This window comes from Lygodium microphyllum, chromosome 24 (genome assembly GCF_053477565.2).
Source record: "Lygodium microphyllum isolate KBCC chromosome 24, Lygodium_microphyllum_v1.1.10, whole genome shotgun sequence".
Lineage (NCBI taxonomy): Eukaryota > Viridiplantae > Streptophyta > Polypodiopsida > Schizaeales > Lygodiaceae > Lygodium > Lygodium microphyllum.
In genome coordinates, this window is record NC_141158.1 from 134,282,550 (window position 1) to 134,303,128 (window position 20,579).

Below are 20,579 nucleotides of genomic sequence, written 5' to 3' on the forward strand. Positions count from 1 at the left end.
GCGTCGTGTCGTGTCATGGGGGGGCACGTCGCGTCGTGTCGTGTCATGGGGGGGGCGCGTCGCGTCGTGTCATGTCATGGGTGGGGGGGTGGGGTGGGGATGTCATGGGGGGGGAGAGGAAAAATCTCTTTAACACACTTCTCTTGTAGTAGACTTTGCAGCCACTGGCGAATATAGGAAAGCATTGGGATCCTACCAGTGAAGAAGAGTATAACAGCACGTTCATTAAACACTAAGAATGAGCGCAAAACATTTTTAGGGTTCACAGTGGCTTCCAGAACATCTTCAGTTTCAGAGTCAGAAAACGCTTCATGATTATGTTGAACATAATCACCAAGTAGAGTGTTGGCAAACTGCAACAAATACTCCCAGTCAATATCCTGAGAATCCACAGAATCCGAAGCAACCTAAGCATAAGAACGTTCCTGATGATCCATTGTATCTTCCGAAGTATGCTTGGTGCGTTTGCCCGCAGGCTGGAAGTCAGGGTGGCATCTGCAACTGAAGTGAAGCCCAAACGTGCCATGCGGTTAAATTTTGGTCTGCCCAACAATTCCAGTTGAAAAGAGTTAGTAGCTAAGCGGTCCTCCGCTGGATGCCACTGAGCCTTCTAGAGAACCAATTTCCAGGAACATACCAAATGAGCAAGCAGGGATGATGAAGGACTAGAAAACCGAGCGTCTGCAATAAGAACATGCCACCAGAAACTCCGAATTTGGGTATTACCATGCACAAGCCCGTGATCCTCAAGAAAATAACGGGCTATAAAGACCCACGGGTGATGATCCAAGCACATGAAAAAGAAACCAACGGAGTGCCAACATATGAGTTTCGGCATCCAAAATAGCCCCACCACCCATCCGTTTGGGGGTACATGCATGCGACCAAGAAATCCATGAAATGCGTGCATGCAAGGAATCTTTCCATAACATGAAACGACTGTACTGAGTAAGAGCATTCAATGTAGTAGTAGTCCAAGGCAGCAATGGCAAGAAATATGTGAGCATTGGCAACATAATTGTCTGAGCCACTTTGAGGCGAACATGGAAGGGCCAAGCCTGTGACTTCCAATACGGAAACTTAGCTGTTAGTTTCTGTGAAATACACTCTAGTAGTTGCTTTGGCCGAACATTAACACCCAAAGGGTACCCAAGATGCCTGACAATGAAACCACGGGGAACAACCATTCCCTGCCAGTCCAATGATTGCAAATCTGACTCTGTGCAACTGAGACTAGCTGATTTCAAAGCATTGATACGAAGACCAGAAGCATGACCAAAGAGAGTCCAAACATCTAATGCTTTGCGAAGATTATCCTTGTCTGCACGCAAAATCATAAAGCTGTCATCAGCCAAGGATTGACTAATGAAGTGCTGTCCACAAGGAAGAGACAATCCAGCCAACTGAGTAGAAGATGCCATATGAGATAACATTGAAAGAACTGGATGAGTCGCAAGGGCTAAAAAGAGAGGACTCAAAGGGCAACCCTGTCTCACAGAGCGTGCAAGGACAAATGGCTTGGTAACACCGCCATTCAGCATAACTCCCGAAGAAGCCGCAGCACTAATGGTGTAGATCAAACGAGACATCCGAGTACCAAAGTCCATAGTAGACATAAGTTCTGCAATGAAAGACCAATCTAAATAATCAAAAGCCATTTCCAGGTCCAATTGAAGGCGTCCATCACCGAATGCTCTGATGTGGACTGTGAAGAATCAACACACATATTAAAATCCCCCATAAAAACACCCCGTTTGCCAAGTGAGAAGGAGGTCTGCAAAGTATTCCAAAGATCCCGGCGGGGTAAAGGGTCATTTGGAGCATAGAGCCAAACAAATCCCAAATGTCCAATGCTTTAGGGAGGTTGTCCTTGATAGCTTTCAATATCGTAAATGTGTAATCAGCTAGTACCTACCCAAGGAAATGCTGATTGAAAGCTCCCTGCCGTCGCGTTGCTGCCCGCCATCATGCCTCCCCCTTCCCTCTTGTCACACCATCACGCCTTCCCCCCCTCTTGCCCGCCATCGCGCCTCCCTCCTCCCTCTTGACCGCCATCGCGCCTCCCCCCCTCCCTCCTCTCGCGCAGCGCTCCCTCACCCTCCTGACGCGTTGCGCCCCGCTTCCCGTCAGCTCCTTCTCCTTATGATTCCCCCTCCCCCCCCCCCCCCCCCCCCCCGCCCTGCTTCCCCTACCCTAGTGGCCGCTAGGAAACCCCTATGCTGCCCCATGCCTATAACTGCCCCCCTCCCCCCACACTGCCCCCGCCTCCCTCACCTTGAAGCCTCGTTTGGCCCTTCCGCCCGAGGATCATTTCACCGCCCTTTCCCACTTCCCTCCCCCCCCCGCTTCGATACGAGCTGAATTACAGCAGAGTCCACACTTTCCCAACCGTGTAAACAAGCTTCTTCCCCCCCCCCCCCCCCCCCCCTTGCCATCGTTTCTTCTCCCCTCCAGTTGCTCCCTTCCTCTACAGCAACATACCCCCCCCTTCTCCGACAGTGCAGCAGCGTGAGTGGTAGGTCCTCAATTGGGACGCGCAATGGAAACCTCTGGTCAGATGCGGGCGCATTCTACGAGTGCCCCCTAGTCAAACACCACGCGCACCATCCTCTCTGAGAAACAGCTCTTGGTCGTCCGGGCCACAGAGTTGGAGGTGAAAAAGACAATGATCTTTGGTCAGGTCGTTGGACACTCCCCATCGAGAGCCCAGCTGCAGGATTGGCTCCACTCCATGCTGCACATTGGCATAGCGAAGATCTTGGAGGCAATGCTAATGGGCCGAGGGATCTTCATGGTTCGACTCACCTCTGCGGAGTAGCCCGTGAGTTGGTGAAGAGCTTGCTCTATGCCTCCACGAAGGGGGTTATATACATGGTTCCTTGGTATAGTGGGTTCACAGTGGAGTCATTTGCGCTCAACAACAGTTTTCTGAGACATCCAATCACCCTACTGTTTCCTGGACTGGTTAGTGGAGGACTTTGGACGGCTTTTTGGCATAGTTCTCCCTGCTTCCTTCGCGGATGTAGTGACAACTGCAGGAGTCCCAAAGGTACGAGTGTCGTGAAAGACACAAAAAGTATACCAAAGTTCTTGGAAATTGAGGCTGGAGGTCACTCCTTTACGCAGCAGGTCATTGTGATTGGGCAACTAGGGCAGTGCCTACGTTGCCATGACTTTGGACATCACACAGCAGACTGTACGCGTTTCGGGGCCAAGGCGGCTCCGGCAACGGGCCCATAGGTGGACGCCGACAGCTTCACACTGGTCCAAAGACAACAGAGAGGGAGACGGCAGGGGGGGCCGCAGCCAGTGCCTCGACAGCAAGGCGTAGGAGGGTGAGCGGCGCCCCCTCGACAGAGCACTCTGTAGCCTCCCCCTGCCTGTCCCACCCGGCAGAATCGCAGTCCCTCATAGCCACCACTCGCGCCACAGACTATCCCACCTGAGACCCCACAGCCCCCACACCCACCCTCCACCACCTCCCAGGCTTCCCCCCACTGACCTTGGCCCACAATCCCCCCTTCCAAGGCTACCAATCCCCCCCCCCCCCACATCCGCGACATACTTCTGACCATCCCACCATTCCTTGACCCTCTTCCCCCCCACCATCTCCCCTGCTCAGCACCCCACCTGATCCGCACCCGTTGCAAGTGATCCCCCCCAAACCCACGCGCGTTCATTCCACAGGAAGGGATGAGACACACACGCCTACATCCTCCTCGCACCAACAATCTTCCCCCTCCCACATAGCCACTAGCTCATTTGCCCCTATCGCACGTCACACCTTCCCAAGATAGGCACAGTTGTTGCCACAGGAGTTTTGCCGCAATGACTCGTGGTCCTACTTCAGAGTTGCGAAGCGCGGAGTATTCCCACTACCTCTAGAGTTGGGAATCTTCGTGGTTCGCAAGTCAAGGAGGGGCAAGGTCCATCTACTAGCACCACCGGATGGACCAAACTACTCTTTCTTCTTTCAGTCCTCTCACTTAGGGGATTGGACAACGACATAGATAGAGGAGGAGCTGAAGAGTCAGGTGGCGGACCACATCTCCCAGTGGATGGGGGAAGAAAGACAAGCACTGTTTGCACAGTAATGGCGCATGATGGACATTAACTGGTGGGCTGGTGCCGAGGTCCCACACTTAAGCATTATCTTTCGAGCCCCTCCACAGTGGAGGGCTCCGAAGGATGTGATCGAGTGGCACCTGGCACAGACGGCCCGTTTTTACCAATGCACGGAGTCACAACTCTCAGCGTGGCTAATAGATACAATGATTGTACCACCTGGAGCATCCATCACCCCTATGGTCTGCTGGTCGAGGGCCAACATAAGGGACTGGAGTTCGCCATCCAAACCTGCGGCAAAGCGTATCTACATGCCCCATAGTTTCTCATCCTCATCAACAGCTTCCACACTGAAAAGATGTTTGTTCGGTCAGTCACAGGTTTCCCTATGAGCTTACACCTTGCATCCTGGAATGTGAATAGCCTCCACTACAGTGGGGCACGTGGATCCAAGAAGTTGATTGTTTGGCAGGAGCTGCAACCTGCCCTTGCCGGACGGATCGACATTTTACTTTTACAGGAGCAGAAGCTCACCCCCTCCCAAGCCCAGCGGGTAGGAAAGGTACTCCCAGGCAGCTCGCACACTTACTGGAAGCACGCCATAGGCGTCCACAGCAGGAGTGGAGGCATATGTACCTCTATTGGCTCGAGTCTCACCGCCTACGTAGGAGACCACGGGACAATAGTGGCAGGGAGGGTTCTATGGATCAGACTGGATATTGGGGACTCGTGCCTGGGAGTCCTCAACATCTATGCCCCTACGGAGGTTAGGGCATGCAGCAGGTTCTGGGTGGAGATCGCGGATAGACTCCCAGAGGTGGACTTTTGGATTGTTGGAGGAAACTTCAACAACTTGGAGGCTTTGGAGGACCAATAGGGCAAAGGCAGAAACTATCAAGGCATGACAGCGGAGGAGCAAGAGGCATGGGAGGTATTTCTATTGATAGTAGGTGCACGACGTCTGGAGAGACCCTGCCTTCCACAAGAGGGAGTGGTCGCTGGGCTTCTCTTGGGGATATAGGCGGCTAGTTGGAGTCCTGCTGGAGCGGTTGGATAGGTTTTCTATGGGAGAGTGGGGAGGCTCTCGTGGGGGCCAGATTGGGGCAATTGGCGGGCACCACGTTGTCTGATCACTGCCCGGTTCTCCTGACACTAGATCCCCCAGCATCTGCCCTAGACACTCCATCCTGTCGGATCCTTGACTCGATCTATAGGAGGGAGGAGATGACGAGGCAGATAGAGCAGCTCTGGACTAGGGAGTGGGGCAAGAGGGACCGGATCGCAAAGGAGGTTGCAGAGGCCCTAGCCAAGTCGAGCAGAGCTGGGAGGAGGAGACCAGCCAGACAACCACACAGAGATTACTACAGGAGGCACCAATGGACCCCACCCTCCACGCACAGGAGGTGAGAGCGCGAGCAGCCATTGCTGGCCTAGAGGACAAGCGCTCTGAGTTCTCTTTCTGCACCTCAGCAGCTTTTTGGGTGTGGAAGGGGGATATGATGTGCAAGGAGTTTTTCCAAGTACACTAGCCTTGCATGTCAGGAGTGCAGATAAGCAGCCTTCGAGATCAGTATGGCAGGACTCGTTCAAGCCCAGACGAGGTAATGGAGATTGCCACTGATTACTACAGGTGCCTTTTCCAGCAGGAGTAAGCCTCAGCTAGAGGACAACAATGTAGGCAGCAGGTCTGGGATCACATCCGGTCCCTTGTCACAGAGGAGATGGGACGCCCCCTCCCAGCCCCCTTCACAAAGAAGGAACTAGAGGAGCCTTTCCATACATAAGACGGGCAGAAATTCCCTAGAGAGGATGGCCTCTCTAAGGTCTTCTTTACTACCTACTGGGAAGTGGTGAAGGACCCCCTACTCATGGCCTTCCAAGAGATCTTCACTTCAGGACAGATGCCAGGGAGCCTTTCGACAGGCCTCATCAGTCTTCTCCCAAAAGGGGGAGACCGATTGGAGCTTTCCCAGTGGAGACCGATCACCTTATTGTCAGTGACCTATAAGGCACTGGCAAAGATGATTGGTAGGCGACCACACCCCGTGCTGCCAGACATCATCCACGATACACAGACAGGCTTTGTCCAGGATAGGAGTATCCTAGACAATGTATTCACCTTCTTTGAGGCGACTGAGTGGACTCAGCATAGTGGGTAGAGACTGGCCATACTACTCTTGGATTTCCAGAAAGCTTATGATAAGGTGGACTGGGATTTCCTAGAGGGCACCATGGTAAGGTTGGGTTTCCCCTAGGCTTGGATTCGCTGGTCCCCGTACTTTACAGATCGGCCACCAGTAGGGTTTTCATTGGTGGTAGGTGAGGGGAGGAGTTTCGGCTGGAGAGATCGGTCCGACAGAGTTGCCCCCTGGCCGTGTACCTGTTCCTACTCTTTGCAAAGGCGATGTCTCACTTCCTCAGGTCCCGTGTGAGCGGATTACGCAACCTCTGACTTCCCGTGAGAGAGAAGACTGAGTTGCTAGACTCAGAGTATACAGATGATACAACACTCTACATAGAGGACAATGAATTGATGTTGGAGAGAGTGAGGCTCGTTCTTGAGGTGTTCTATTCCGCAGCAAGAGCGAAAATCAACTGGTGAAAGCCGGTTGGTATTCTCACAGGCCCGGACTCTAGCACGGAGTGGAGCATCCACCTAGGATTTAGATGGGTGAGTAGAGGACAGACCATCCGGTACCTAGGGTTCCAGGTGGGACTCGACATCACTCCCGCCCAGCAGTTTCTTCAAGTCCTCGAATCTATTCGGAGGAAGCTGACTTATTGGAGCACGGCTCGCCTCTCACTAGCCGGCCGAGCCCTGTGGTTAACCAGGTCCTCCTAGTGACGGCCTGGTACATCGCCTCGTGTTGGTGTTGTTCCTCATCTTGCGTAGTGCAACTTCGCCACCTAGTGCAGAACTTTCTTTGATCCGGGTCAGAGGGCTCCACGGATTCCCAGGCCAAGGTGGCCTGGGCGACCATCATACGGCATCGGTCAGAGGGAGGGCTTCGGATCATAGACCTAGAGTTTCAGAGCAAGGCCCTCTTGGGCAAGCTAGTTGTCCGCGGCCTCACACCGGGAGGGCAAACCTAGAAGGTCCAATTGCAGGAGGGTCTTCAGGATTGTAGACCAAGGCTTGGCGGTGAGTGGAGGCCGTCCCTGAGATGGATCTTCGCTTCAGCCCAAATCACCCCCCCAGATCACCTTTCCTACGCAACTTACTCCGCGTGTGGCAGGGCCTCCGCAAGGCCCTAATCCAAAGCCCCCCAGGCTGCCAGGAAAGATAGACCGTCAGCCGGTGATCTGGAACCCCCAAGTCAAAGATCGGGAAGGGGCACAGATTGGTGAGCGCCCCCACATCCAATGGGTTGGTTGGGAGGCCGGCCTAGCTCATAACATCAGGACATGGTGGGAGATGTACAGGATGGCGGATGAGGAGGTGCTGCAGCGAGTTTCAGGCTGCCAGAGAGGAGTGGAGTTGAGGCGAAGAAAGATAGATGCATCAATACCTTCGAAGTGGCTTGCTCCCCCGATACGAGTGCCGATAGAGCTTGGGGAGGTATGGGCCGCCAGGTTTTCACCAACAGGCATCCCCCTACAGGTAGCAGGTAGAGTGGGCGGCGCCCTGCAAGGGACTTTCTTCACCGTTCAGGACGGGGGCGTCTTGCCCTTGATAGAGGGCAGCAGGATGAGGGGATAGCTACCCTTTCATGGAGGAGGATTCGGGTGGTGGGCCTTCAGGGGAAGACATGGCGATTGGACACTTGTGTTTTCTGGAAGGAGCTCAGGGAGTGGCGCCTTTGGATCTAGGAGGGCAGACCACTTGATGAGCTGGAGTGGGATCCAGGAGAGTGGCTATGGCCAACCATTGCAGTCGCCATGAAGCCACCCAGGTTCCTAGAGTACACTGCCAGGATTGGCAGACACATACTGATGCAGGAGGATATGGATTGGGCGCTGTCACGTAGCAGGCACTGGGCGGAGCATAGCATCAGAGAGCCGTTCTAACGGACCTTCTAGTGCCGCCTATGGGATAGCTAGAGACCAAGGAGGGTATCGTACTTCTTATGGCTAGTGGTACATAGAGGCTTGGCGGTGGGAAGCTGGCCTTGCCCAAATGCAAAAGGAGGGAGGTTGTAAGCCTTGTGCATAGCAGGCTTTGGAAACCCCAAAGCACTGCCTTTGGTCATGTGAGGAGGCGTAGCTCGTGTGGAGAGGAGCATTCCGCATCCTCCGCCGTACAGCACCCAGCCTTGGATATATCTCATGGGGAGTCTTCTGTTGGCAGGCAGTCAGCCAATGCCGTCACCTTCTATATGAGGCCAGGATACAGAACACAATATTCATCATTGAGGCAAGATCGTGCACAGTGGTCGGGTTGGAGGCTCTAGCCATCCGCCAGGTACTGGAGTCCACAACAGACCACTCTGAGGTATGGGAGATCATAGGGAGTCTTACTAGATGGTATATCTGGAAGGCAGTGTCAGGAGACTTTTGGCGGAGAGTGACTTTCAGCATAGGTGACCCTAGCTGAGCTATGGACCTCCATCATCCACTCCCTCCGCGGCCATTGGGATCAGGTGCAGGGCGAGTCCAGGGCTCGTTAGGAGCTCCGTGGCCACTTTATTCATACCGGGGCAGCTAGGACTTGTTTATCATGATGCAGGCAAGCAGCCCCAGATGGCGATATACCCCCCCCTCCATGGCTTCTTGCCTCCATCCCCCGTAGACCGCCCTGAGAAGCTTGTAATCATGATGTATTTGTGTTTCAGCTCTAGCTAGTCTGTCAAGCATGGGCACTACATTGTAATCAGTTTCTTTGAGTAATATAATCAGCCACATTTCATTTGCAAAAAAAAAGGAAATGCTGATTGAAAGAAAGGGAGAAACCAGCCAACTACCCACTCTCAACAAGATGGGACAATATATTGAGGATTGGATGGGTTATTGAGCTAATACAAGCATCACATGCTGAATTAGCCACTTGAACAGCCCCAAAGATGCTTAATTAATGAAAACCTTGAATTGGTGCACGGTTCAAGAGATTTTTAAAACGGTGTGCGGTATGAGGTTCTAAAACTTTCTATAAATAGATAGGCTACCCTCCATTCCATCTCAATCTCCTTTTCGTAGGTTTCAAGAGTTGTATCTTTACTGCCCACACCCCATTTGTGGAGGACATCTCAATCAGAACTTCCCCTTGCTGTCTGCTACCATCTAGTGCCAGATTCTAGCCTCCATGTCCATCTATTGCCTGTCCCCTTCATTAGGCTGCTGCTTGGTCCTCTGGAGTTTGCATTTGCTGCTGTCGTCACCTGCTGGAGATGTCGCCATCATCCAAACATTTGCCTATGTTTGGTTTCTCTCTCTTCCAGCTATTGCCATTTCCTCTTACACAATCACTGTGAGTCTCTAGCTATCACCCAGTTTTTCTCTCTCCTCAGGTACCTGCGTTTTTAGTGTTTCTCTCTCCTATTTTCCTGTCAGCGTCAGATCTAGCTTTCATAGTTGCGCTTGCTAGTGTTCGACTTTTGGAGGTTGCCATTGGTACGTTTCGGGATCTATCAGGAGTACAACATACTCTCCTGCTCATTACCTCTGCCTCAATCATCAAGATGTGAGAATTTGGGGTACACTTTTCAATCTTTCATGGTTTGTTTGGAGTGTGAGCATTGTATATTTAATATTCAGTCATTCATTCAAATTCCACTGTGTTCATTGTCTTTGAGTTCCCCTAACCCTAACTGTGTTCTTTTGAGTTTGCACTTTGTCGTCCACATCTATGAGTTGCCTCCTAAGGAGGTGATTGCACAGACCCATACGCCTTGGCCAAGTACTTCAACTACTCCTTCGATTGTGGACAATGGAGCTACCCATAATATGATCCCTATCGCGGACATTTTCCTTTCCCAGGCCCCTCAGTTGAGCATGTTCTAGTTGGGAACAACTTCTTGGTCATGATTTAGGCTCATGATTGCGTCCGTTTTGCCACTGACCAAGGCTTGAATCCTGCTATGCCACATGATGTATACTATGTCCCCTAGCTTGGGGTCAACTTGTTAGGGTTCCAGGTGAGCAAAGGGCAGACCGTCTGATACCTAGGGTTCCAAGTGGGACTCGACATCACTCCTACCTAGCAGTTTCTTCCTGTCCTTGATTCTATTCGGAGGAAACTGATGTACTAGCGCATGGTTCGCCTCTCACTAGTCAGACAAGCCCTGCTAGTTAACCAGGTCCTCCTGGAAACGGCGTGGTACATCACCTCGTATTGGTGCTTCTCCTCATCATGCGTAGTGCAGCTTCGCCGCCTAGTGCGGAATTTCCTTTGGTCAAGGTACGATGGTTCCACGGATTCCATGGCCAAGGTGACGTGGGCGACCATCATACGACATAGGTCAGAGGGAGGGCTTGTGTAAACGCCCTGAACAACGTAGTATGCTTAACAATTATGATATTCGCTTGTTTTCGAGATTTAATGTAAAAGAGAATGAACACTTAAAGCTGAAAATGAAAATTACTCACAAAATTACAGCCATGAAAATGTAAAAGTAATGGAGACAAGATTGAGGATTGAAGATGGGCAAACCCACCCCCCCCCCCCCCCCCCCCCCCCCCCCCCCCCCCCCCGCCCCCCCCCTCCCCCCCCAAAGGAATGTATTTCTGCTCAACCCAAGTTCCTTAGGGAAGATCTCAGTTACAATCAACCTGAGAGTGAGGAGAAGTAATTCTCACTCTCACAAGATCATGCAAAGATGTACAAACACACATGCATTATCTATTATGCAATCATAAGAACTGATTTCTTTACAGTATGAGAAAAGAAAGAGGGGAAATCAGCCTTTCTTCATCGTTGATCAGCAGTACATGGATAGGGCTTGCTTCTTGTTGCTAAAATGGGAGAAAGAGCTCGAGAAGGAGGTGCTGTAATGAATTTACAGGCTTGCTATCCTATAAAACAGCAGTGATAGAAGAGGGAATATGAAGGAATTTGATAATGGAGAAGTGGGGGATGATGATGGGGATGGATGGGGCCAGCTTTTTGGCTATCTGTGGGTGCTGTACATGAGTTTACAGCAAAGAAAAATGATGCTGAATGAAGAAAAACGAGCTCTTATTTATAGGAGAGGGAAGAGCTAGTACAAAAGGGGAAAGTGGAGTAGCACAAGACAAGTGTCCAGCCACATGTCATGAGATGTGACAAGTGGTAGGACACTTGGAAACTTGTGTGACAAGTGTCTTGACACTTGTCTCTTCTCTATGGCCTTCCTTTTTGGGCTGAATACTGTCAAGAATAGAAACAACCAAAAATTGTAAGCACAGTCAGAGTACAAAATTTACTATTTTTAGAATGACATTCCTATTTTTTTAGGACTAGCATTTTTAGGCTAATTTGAGACTCCTAAAATTTAGGGACCCCCCAATATGGGTGTCATATAGAAGCTTTTTCCGTGTACATCGCAAAAACGGTATCAGAATCTTCATGTGACTTTCCTATGCAAAGAAATGTGCATTTCAAGCTTTCAGTCCACACATGCACATTGTACAAGCATTTCATGATCATGCCATCTTGTTGATTGTAACTGTTTGTTCTGGCGGATCTAGCCCACACTTCAAGGCATCAATCCTTTCTGTGTGCAAGTCTAACCCTGATATGCGTGAGTTCTGGTCACAGGCGCCCAATCGGGCCATATAGGTGGAAGTGTAAACTATCTTTTCTCTAACCCACCGCCCACCATAACCTGTGACCACTCATCAGTGGCCAGCTCCAATGCACTTTTCTTTATATCTAATTAGTGCAAAGGAAACAAATTTAATAAATCATTATATAGACAAATTAATGAAAAAGGATACAAATTCTGTTTCTATAGAGTTGTGACAGCTTGAGATCATAGACCCAGAGTATCAGAGTATGGTCCTCTTGGGCAAGCAAGTTGTCCGCGGTCTCACACCAGGCGGGCAGACCTGGAAGGTCTTATTGCAGGAGGGCCTTCAGGATTGTAGACCGAGGCTTGGCGGTGAGTGGAGGCCATCCCTAAGATGGATCTTCACGTCAGCCCAAATCAACCCCCCCAGATCACCTTTCCTTCACAGCTTACTCCGCATGTGACAGGGTCTCCGCAAGGACCTAATCTAAAGCCCCCCAGGCTGCGAGGAGGAAATAGACCGTCAGCCAATGATCTAGAACCCCCAGGTCAAAGATCGGGAAGAGGCACAAATGGGTGAGCGCCCTCACATCCAATGGGCTGGGTGGGAGCCTCGGCTCATACCATTAGGACATGGTGAGAGGTGTACAGGATGGTGGACGAGGAGGTGTTGCAAAGAGTATCACGCTGCCAGAGAGGAGTGGAGTTGAGGAGAAGAGAGATAGACGCAGCAATACCTCCGGAGTGCCTTTCTCCCCCGATACGAGAGCCATAGAGCCTGGGGAGGTATGGGCAGCTAGGTTTTCACCAGCAGGCATCCCCCTTCATGCGGCAAGTAGAGTGGGTGGCGCTCCGCAGGGGACTTTCTTCGCCCTTCAGGAGGGGGAACGTCTGGCCCTTGAGAGAGGGCAGTAGGATGAGGGGATTGCCACCCTTTTGTGGAGGAGGATTCAGGTGGTGGGCCTTCACGGAAAGACATGGTGACTGGATCTCTATGTTTTTCTAGAAGGAGCTCAAGGAGTGGCGCCTTTGGATCTGGGGGGGCAAACCACTTGATGAGCTGGAGTGGGATCCACCAGAGTGGCTATGGCCGGCCTTTGCGGTCGCTAAGAAGCCACCCAGGTTCCTAGAGTACACTATCAGGATTCGCAGACATGTACTGATGCAGAAGGATATGGACTAGGCGTCGTCATGCAGCAGGCACTGGGCAGAGCACAGCATCACGGAGCCCTTCTGACGGACCTTCTGGCACCACCTATGGGATAGCTGGAGGCTGAGGAGGGTGTCGTACTTTTTATGCTTGGTGGCGCATGGAGGCTTGGCGGTGGGAAGTTGGCTTGCCCAGATGCAGAAGGAGGGAGTTGTAAGCACTGCACACAGCAGCCTTCGGAAACCCCAAAGCACTGCCTTTGGTCATGTGAGGAGGCGCAACTCGTGTGGAGAGGAGCATGCCATATCCTTTGCCGTATAGCAGCTAGCCTTGGGTATATCTCATGGGGAGCCTTCTGTCCGCAAGCAATCATCCAAGGCAGTCACCTTTTGTATGAGGCCGGGATGCATGACACAATATTCATGATTGAGGAAGGGTCGTGCGTAGTGGTCGGTCTGGAGGGTCTACCCATCCGCTAGGTATTGGAGCCCATAGCAGACCGCTCGGAGGTATGGGAGATCATAGGGAGTCTTATTGGATGGCATATATGGAAGGCGCAGTTTCAGGAGGCTTTCGGCGGAGAGAGATTGTCAGCACATGCGACTTTAGCAGAGCTCTGGACCTCCATCATCCACTTCCTCCACGGTCGATGGGATCATGTGTAGGGCGAGTCCAGGGCTCGGGAGGAGCTCCGTGGTCACTTCATGCTTACTTGGGGCGGCCAGTGTCTGTTCTTCGTGATGCAGGCAGCCCCAGTTGGCGATGTATCCCCCCCCCCCCCCCCCCCCCCCGGGGTTCTTGCCCCCACACCCCCCAGACCACCTTGAGAGGCTTGTATACATGATGCATTGGTGACTTTGCATCACCTCCAGCTAGTCTATTGAGCATGAGCACTTTGTTGTAATCCGTTTTTTTGAGTAATATAATCAGCCACATTTTACTTGCAAAAAAAAAGAGAGAATGTTGACGTGATTGCCTGTTTTAAATATTCACTACCTAATTCAAATATCTTCACCAAAAAAAAGAGAGGGTGTGTGTGTGTGTTGTTACTGATGTAGTAGGTTGTTTTGTTAGCCTGTTGGCTTCATTACAAGTGTTTCCATCTTGTTTGGTTGGCCTAAAGGCCTGATGTAAATATCTCCATACATTAATATACTCTTGTTCACAAAAAAGAAAAAGAGAGAGAGAGTGTGTGTGTGTCTGAGGGACAAAGAGAGTAAAACACTCCATTGCATCCACCCTTCTCTTCTTCTTCTTTTTTCCTCTTGCAACATGCTTTAATCAAACTTGGAGGGAGGATCAAAGGCATTGGATTGAGAGCTTCTTGTACTTTTATTATAATTAATATAATTATTCTTTACGGGAAAAAAGAGAGAGACGGGGGGGGGGGGGGGGGGGGGGGGGGGGAGATAGACAAAGAAGAAGACCCACCTCTTTCCCTCACCCTTGGGCTAGATCGACTGGAGTTGCTGCTAGCCTCGGAACCAAGAAACAATTTTCATTGGGTACCATCTCTGAATCATTTGGACCTTTTCTCCTTTTTGGATTGACTATCCCCTCCATTTGGGTCCCATCTTGGTCTCTAGACCTTTTGCTCTTCTTGACTAGCTATTCTCCTCTCTGATACATTCCGCCATTGCCTCCAAACCTTTTCTCCTTTCCTCAACCATCCATGCCATGCCTAGGCTCCATGCCATGGCCCATCCTTGGGATCCTTCTACTTTGTCTCCCTTGTGTGGACCCACCTTAGACACAACTACATGCCATCCCCCATCCATGGGACCCTTTCCACTTTCTATCACCCTCTTCTATGGGCCCCTCTCCAACCCTTCTATTCAATGATTTATTTTATTTAAAACAAAGTCAACTTGACTGGACTCCACTCCCTGGTCCAAACAGACCACCTGGTTCCCGTTGTCACACCCTTGGACCCTCCTGCCCTTCCCACCCCTCAACTTGGCTCCATCCCTTCTCAGCCACACAACCTCTCCCCCTCCCCCTCCCCCTTCGTCCCCCACCCCCAACCTGGAGAAAAAAAACAAACTAAAAAGAGAGACAAAAAGAAATTAAAAAGGAAATCTCGGTTACATGGGCACCATTATTCAATGTCTTACACAACATCATAGATAAATGGTAGAATACTTCAAAAAACGAAACATGGTTGGATGAAATGATCACAAAAGAATTTCAATGGTTCCTGGACATACTTTATAATCAAGGCCATCCCCGCAATTGAAGACAACACAGAGAAGTGCCATGGATTTTGCTAAGTCCTTCACAGTTTCTGTTTTCCCTGTCCCTGCAGGTCCTGCTGGAGCACCTCCAAGACGGTATGTAAGAGCTGTAGTTAAAGTCATGTAACATCGATCTGTCAATGATGTAATGACAAGCCTTCCATTCAGTCCCATATACTCATATCCGAAACGAAAAGATCCTGTGCATTGTCTGCAATAAATTACCAGTAAGATTCCGAATAATAACACATACTTTGGTTCAAGAACTAGAATAAACTATCAAGGATTTACCTTATGACTATATCATCTACTGCCCTGTCCCAATAAAATCTTAGCTGGCTCTCCCAAGCAAATTCTCTATAATCAAGTATACTATCACGCACAAAACTATCTATAATATCTCTGGCATGTACATCCACAATAATGAGGGCATTCACCTGTTTGAAATGAAAATTGATACTTGAGTGAATCCAAGATATCAAGGATGGCAGAATTTCAGATTGATTATAGAGCAATTTCTACTATTGATTGAGGATGGTGGCTTTGATGTACCTTTGTGCCTGTGATGAGATGAGATTTGTGTGCATGCATGTGTGTGTGTGTGTGTTGACGTCTGTGTGTGGTTGTTTGGTTGTGTGGAATGTGTGTGTTTTCCAGTTCGCATGGGCCACTTTGGCATTAGGTACATATTGTGCATCCAGATGTGTTTTGTCTACAAGCACATAGTCAACATTGGTTGGTTGGACAGCGTGGTTTCTTTGCTGCATACAACATATTTTATGTGGAGTCTTGATAGCATTTCGGTGTTGTCATGTTGGTCAGACATGACTTCCAGCCTTTTGTGGCGGGGAATGATCAGCAAGGCTGATGGATGTTTATCCAATGCATGTTACCGGCTGCAAGATATGAATTCACTGGAGCGGATGCTTCTCAAACATTGGTGCATTGTGTCAAATATGGGATTTTATGAGACAGTACCGGTAACAAAGCTCTCATATTTGGGGATTTTAATAATTTCCTCCTCATGATGACGATACTACTCATAGCTCACATATACTTCGAGCTGAACTATAGCAATGTATTGCATGTAATGGATCTTTGAAAAATTTTGCAGCCAAGTATAATGGGATTCACTTATTGTCCCAATAATTCAATAGCTATTGGGATAGGTTTGATAGATGGTACATGTTGCATGCCCAAAAATATGACTTACATGTAAACGTTTGGGTGGGCTTTTCTCTTAAATTATCTCATGCCTCTTCATGGTCCTTTCTTGGCTGCAAGGGGTGGTACATGATACATTGTCACGTCTCATTCAGGCCCGTGCTGCCACCAGCCCCACCACATTGCTAGTTCACACCAGCATTATTGCGGGCTGACATCCACTGCATAAATCAGACACATTCACCTACTTTTCTGCATGGGTGCCTTTGGTACATAACCTGATTGGTTGTCATGTTGGTTGCATGAGAAGTGATAGTGGTGGTGAGTTTCTAGAGGAGCATGGCATCTATCACCACCCTTTCTTTGAATAGAGTCATAGAGCATAGAAATTGGACAATTATGAACATGGCATACTCTATGTTGTTTGCAGCAGAGCTCCTTGAATGCCTTTTGGTCAAGGCTACTAGCACTTCAGTGTACATCCTCTACCGGTGCTTCACTTGGGCAGTCTCTTAGATGACCTTGTATTAGGTATTCTTTAAATCTTGGCTTGTAGTTTCCCACTTTAGAGTCTTCGGGTGTCGTGCTTACATGCATACTCCTAATGATAGGATAGGAAAGCTCACTTTCCAAGATAATCTCTTGATTTTTGCAGGATACTATTCCAAGGTGAAGGACTATTGTTTGTATTAGGTATTCTTTAACTCTTGGCTTGTAGTTTCCCACTTTAGAGTCTTTGGGTGTTGTGCTTACATGCATACTCCTGATGATAGGATAGGAAAGGTCACTTTCCAAGATAATCTCTTGATTTTTGTAGGATACTATTCCAAGGTGAAGGACTATTGTTTGTTTGATCCTCAGACAAACAAGGTGATCATACACAGAGAGGTAATTTTTGATGAGAGAGGGACATTGTGCACTGTTACACCAAACTCCAAGCTAGTTTCTCAAGATACACCATCAGAGATTGTGCCTTCTGAGCTGCGCCTACTAGCCCCTCCTGACCTTCCTGTAGATTCTTAGCTTTCAAGCTCCCTTTGTGAGACCCATTACCTCATTGGTACCAGTAGACCATGTAGGATTCACGGATCCTCCCATCGGATTCCACTCTAGAGAGCCCTAGAAGATATGCTCGGCTTGACCCTCAAGCTTCGTTTACATCGTTGTTTACAATTGACTATATAGTGCATTCTGAGCCGCAAAGTTGGCAGGAGACTCTTGAGCACCCCCAATGGCAAGAGGCCATGGAAAAGGAGCTAGAGAGTAATGACTGGAATGAGACTTGGATCTTTGTGGCTTATCCAGGTCACAGGATAATCATTAAAACCAAGTCCATTTTTAGGACCAAGCTTAAGGCTGATGGAACTTTAGACAAGTACAAGGCTCGCCTTGTTATGCAAGGGTTTCAACAAAAGAAAGGTATTGACTATGAAGAGACCTTTGCTCCCCTACTACGTGGTTGGCATCTTTCCGTTTATTCATTGTGCAAGCTGCTACCATAGTTGCTCAACCTACTAGATGGATGTCAAAAGTGCCTTTTTGAGTAGTTATCTAGAGGAGGAAGTCTGAGTGGAGTAGCCATCCAGATTTTCTTTCCTTAGAACGCATGGATACCATTCTATCCCTAATAACCTAAACTTATATGCAAGAGAGAGGGAGGAGTTGTTACTGGTTTGATTTGTAGAACCTTCTGATGTAGCTAGGGGTAGGATAAGACCAATTAGCAGCAGGTGACAGCATCTACGGGTGGTTGAGACAAGGCAACAGCAGTAAATGACCATTTTTCTTCAGTTCTTTGCATCTACAAGACGTTGAGAGAGGGCAATAGCAGTAAATGATAGATTTTCTTCACTTCTTCACGAAGAAGTGTGAATTTTCTCTCTCCTCACCACTCTCTCATCTCCATCCTTTTTACAGCCTTCCTCCGAAGGTTAATTTTCATTGAGATCACCAGAGACTGGGAAATTTCAGATTTCTCTACTGTGAACCCTAATCTGCAACAGAAATTAGGGTTTACAACAGCCTTGGGAAGCGTGCTAGAAATTGGAAGCTCCAAGACTTCGATTCAACAGGACCGAAGCTATCTTTAGTCAAATTCAAGTGGAGAAACCATCAAATCAATGAATTTGGGGCATTTTCCATCTCCATCAAACTGGGTCAAGGCCAATTGATAGCCCAAATCAAGGGACAAATCAGATTGAAGACTTGCTGGTCATTTTGGACAACAAGGGGTGTCAGAATATCGAAAGGAATTGGAAGAATCCCATTGTACATCAACTTCTTCTTCAATTAAGTTAAATAAATACCGAAAGGGGCGTCCGTTTTAGAGCCAACAGGGTGTCCATTGTCCAAGATTGTAGGTTAATTTGCATTTCTCAGTTTTATAATAAATATCACTGTTGTAACTATGTTGTAATTAGGGAATTACCACCCATGGAAGGGCTGTCATGAGGACATGTATTTTTGAAACCTCACTTAACATGTGGATTAATTTTTAATCACATGGTTAAGTAAATGTTGCACACGTGAGGTGTAATTGGGTTATAGTAAATTTGTGAGCATGGAACCCGAGGAAATCATGGGATGTTAAAGGCCAAAGTTGCTAAAGTTATGCCGCACAGGTACTTCGAGTATCCGGTAGCATTAAACGCCACTTCTCTAGTGTCACCAAATGACACTTATGTTTCATGGTTTGCTAGTCATTGTAGCTCAAGAATCTTTGGATCTGTTCGAACTGGACATGAATCTCCACATCCATTTACTTAAGCCACTTTAGCTCAAGGATCTCCGAATTTAAACTGGACAAGAGGAAATTTGGACTGAGTGGCATAAGTGAGATATGTAGCCTGAAAAGAAACACCAACAAAAAGTAATATCTCAGATGGTCATAAGAATCATCTTGATTGGACTAGACATAGTAGAAGAAAGTCTGTCATTGCTATGTGTAGCAATGCCTAGAGACCCCGAATCATTGTCTATGATCAAGTGAGGCAACATGACTAGTGTAGCTTGCAAAATCTTCCATTAAGTAGAACCCAATCTCAGATATATTACCTGGGAGCTTTTTGCTAGTAGCCAATTTTTCAAAGATGTAACAAACTTTATGAGGCAGAGATACTAGTAGCCAATTTCTGCTAGTAGACAGGATTTTCATCCATGAGGATGGTTTGTGTGCAATGGTGGGCCGATCGGAAGTGGTCGTGTATTTGGTTGCCCTTAGAGCATTCACTTGTGTAGATCGAGCATCAGTTGAGCTAGCCATGGTGGATTGCACAGGCATATCCTTAGGTTAAGAGCTAAGGGTGGTGTCATGTTCCGCCTCTTGGACATTTGAAAGCTCAGATGTAGGTAGAGATTGAGATTGAGTAGCTGCACTTGATGATTTTTGTTGTGCTTCCTGTGTCCGTTTACGAAAAGAGGGTGTAGGACATCTGGGACTCTTAGGTGGACTTGACACTAGTTGGAAGATTTGCTCGTGGTTGTTAGATGATTCTGCCATTTGCCTTGTTGAGCATTTAGCCTTGCCCTGAGCAATGTTGTGCCTATGACGCTTGTTATCCACTTGGGAAATCAAAGGCTCCTTGGGCACTAGTGGCTTTTGCGTCTCAACAATTACATCTAATATCTACTTGTCAAGCATGCTAGGCTGAGGATCTACCCTTCGATTAGTTCCGTTTGGTTTCTTGATCTCGATAGTGAGGGGCTCAATCACTCCAATGTTTTTGGCTCGAGACTTGGCTTTTTGTTTAGACTTCCTCCTACGCTTCTTTGCTCTTGATACGTTTTGGCCTTCGGCCGACAGAGGAGGTTTAGCAGGGGGTTTTGGTACCCAAATCCATCGGTTACCTGCGTAATATCCTTGTGCACGTAGCAGTACTTTGGGTATCCATTGCTGCATTGTGCTAGCTCTCCATCGATGCCTTCGTCTATCAGGCTTGGGCTTCTTTTGGGGTCTTCTACTATATTTGTAAGTCCAAAGCCAACCCTTGGCATCGTCTCCTGACCTTCTTGTTTCAAGCATGGCCTCATTCACTAGTTCTCGTTGTTCAACTTGTGCTTGTATCAACTCTTTCAACAAGTCCTTGCTCTTGTTAGTAGACTTGACTATTATGTCAACACCTTCCTTGCCTTTTCCTCGAGGTTCAATGAGGTCACCCTTGCTAAAGGTTGTGACTATCCTTACACCCGGTAGTGTCAAGTGTATCCTTTGTGCTACATAATCGGCCTCACACTTTGTAGCCCTTATGAAGGGTCTTCCTAAGAGGGTTTCTTTTCCATAATTAACACCATTTGGAGGAACATGGAAGAGGATAGGCAAGCTTT

The 20,579-nt window shown here is 48.6% G+C and overlaps 1 protein-coding gene across 1 annotated transcript in view; it reads right to left on the minus strand.

Annotated features, from left to right (window-relative positions):
• Positions 1-20,579, minus strand: part of LOC148015682 (dynein-1-alpha heavy chain, flagellar inner arm I1 complex-like) — a 338,732-nt gene that overhangs the window by 162,069 nt on the left and 156,084 nt on the right. Inside the window, exons 34-35 of the mRNA XM_087665230.1 lie at positions 15,384-15,529; positions 15,066-15,303 (exon numbers count right to left, since the gene is read on the minus strand). Of these exons, the coding sequence (XP_087521356.1) occupies positions 15,066-15,303; positions 15,384-15,529 (384 nt within the window). The remainder of the gene's footprint in view (positions 1-15,065; positions 15,304-15,383; positions 15,530-20,579) is intronic.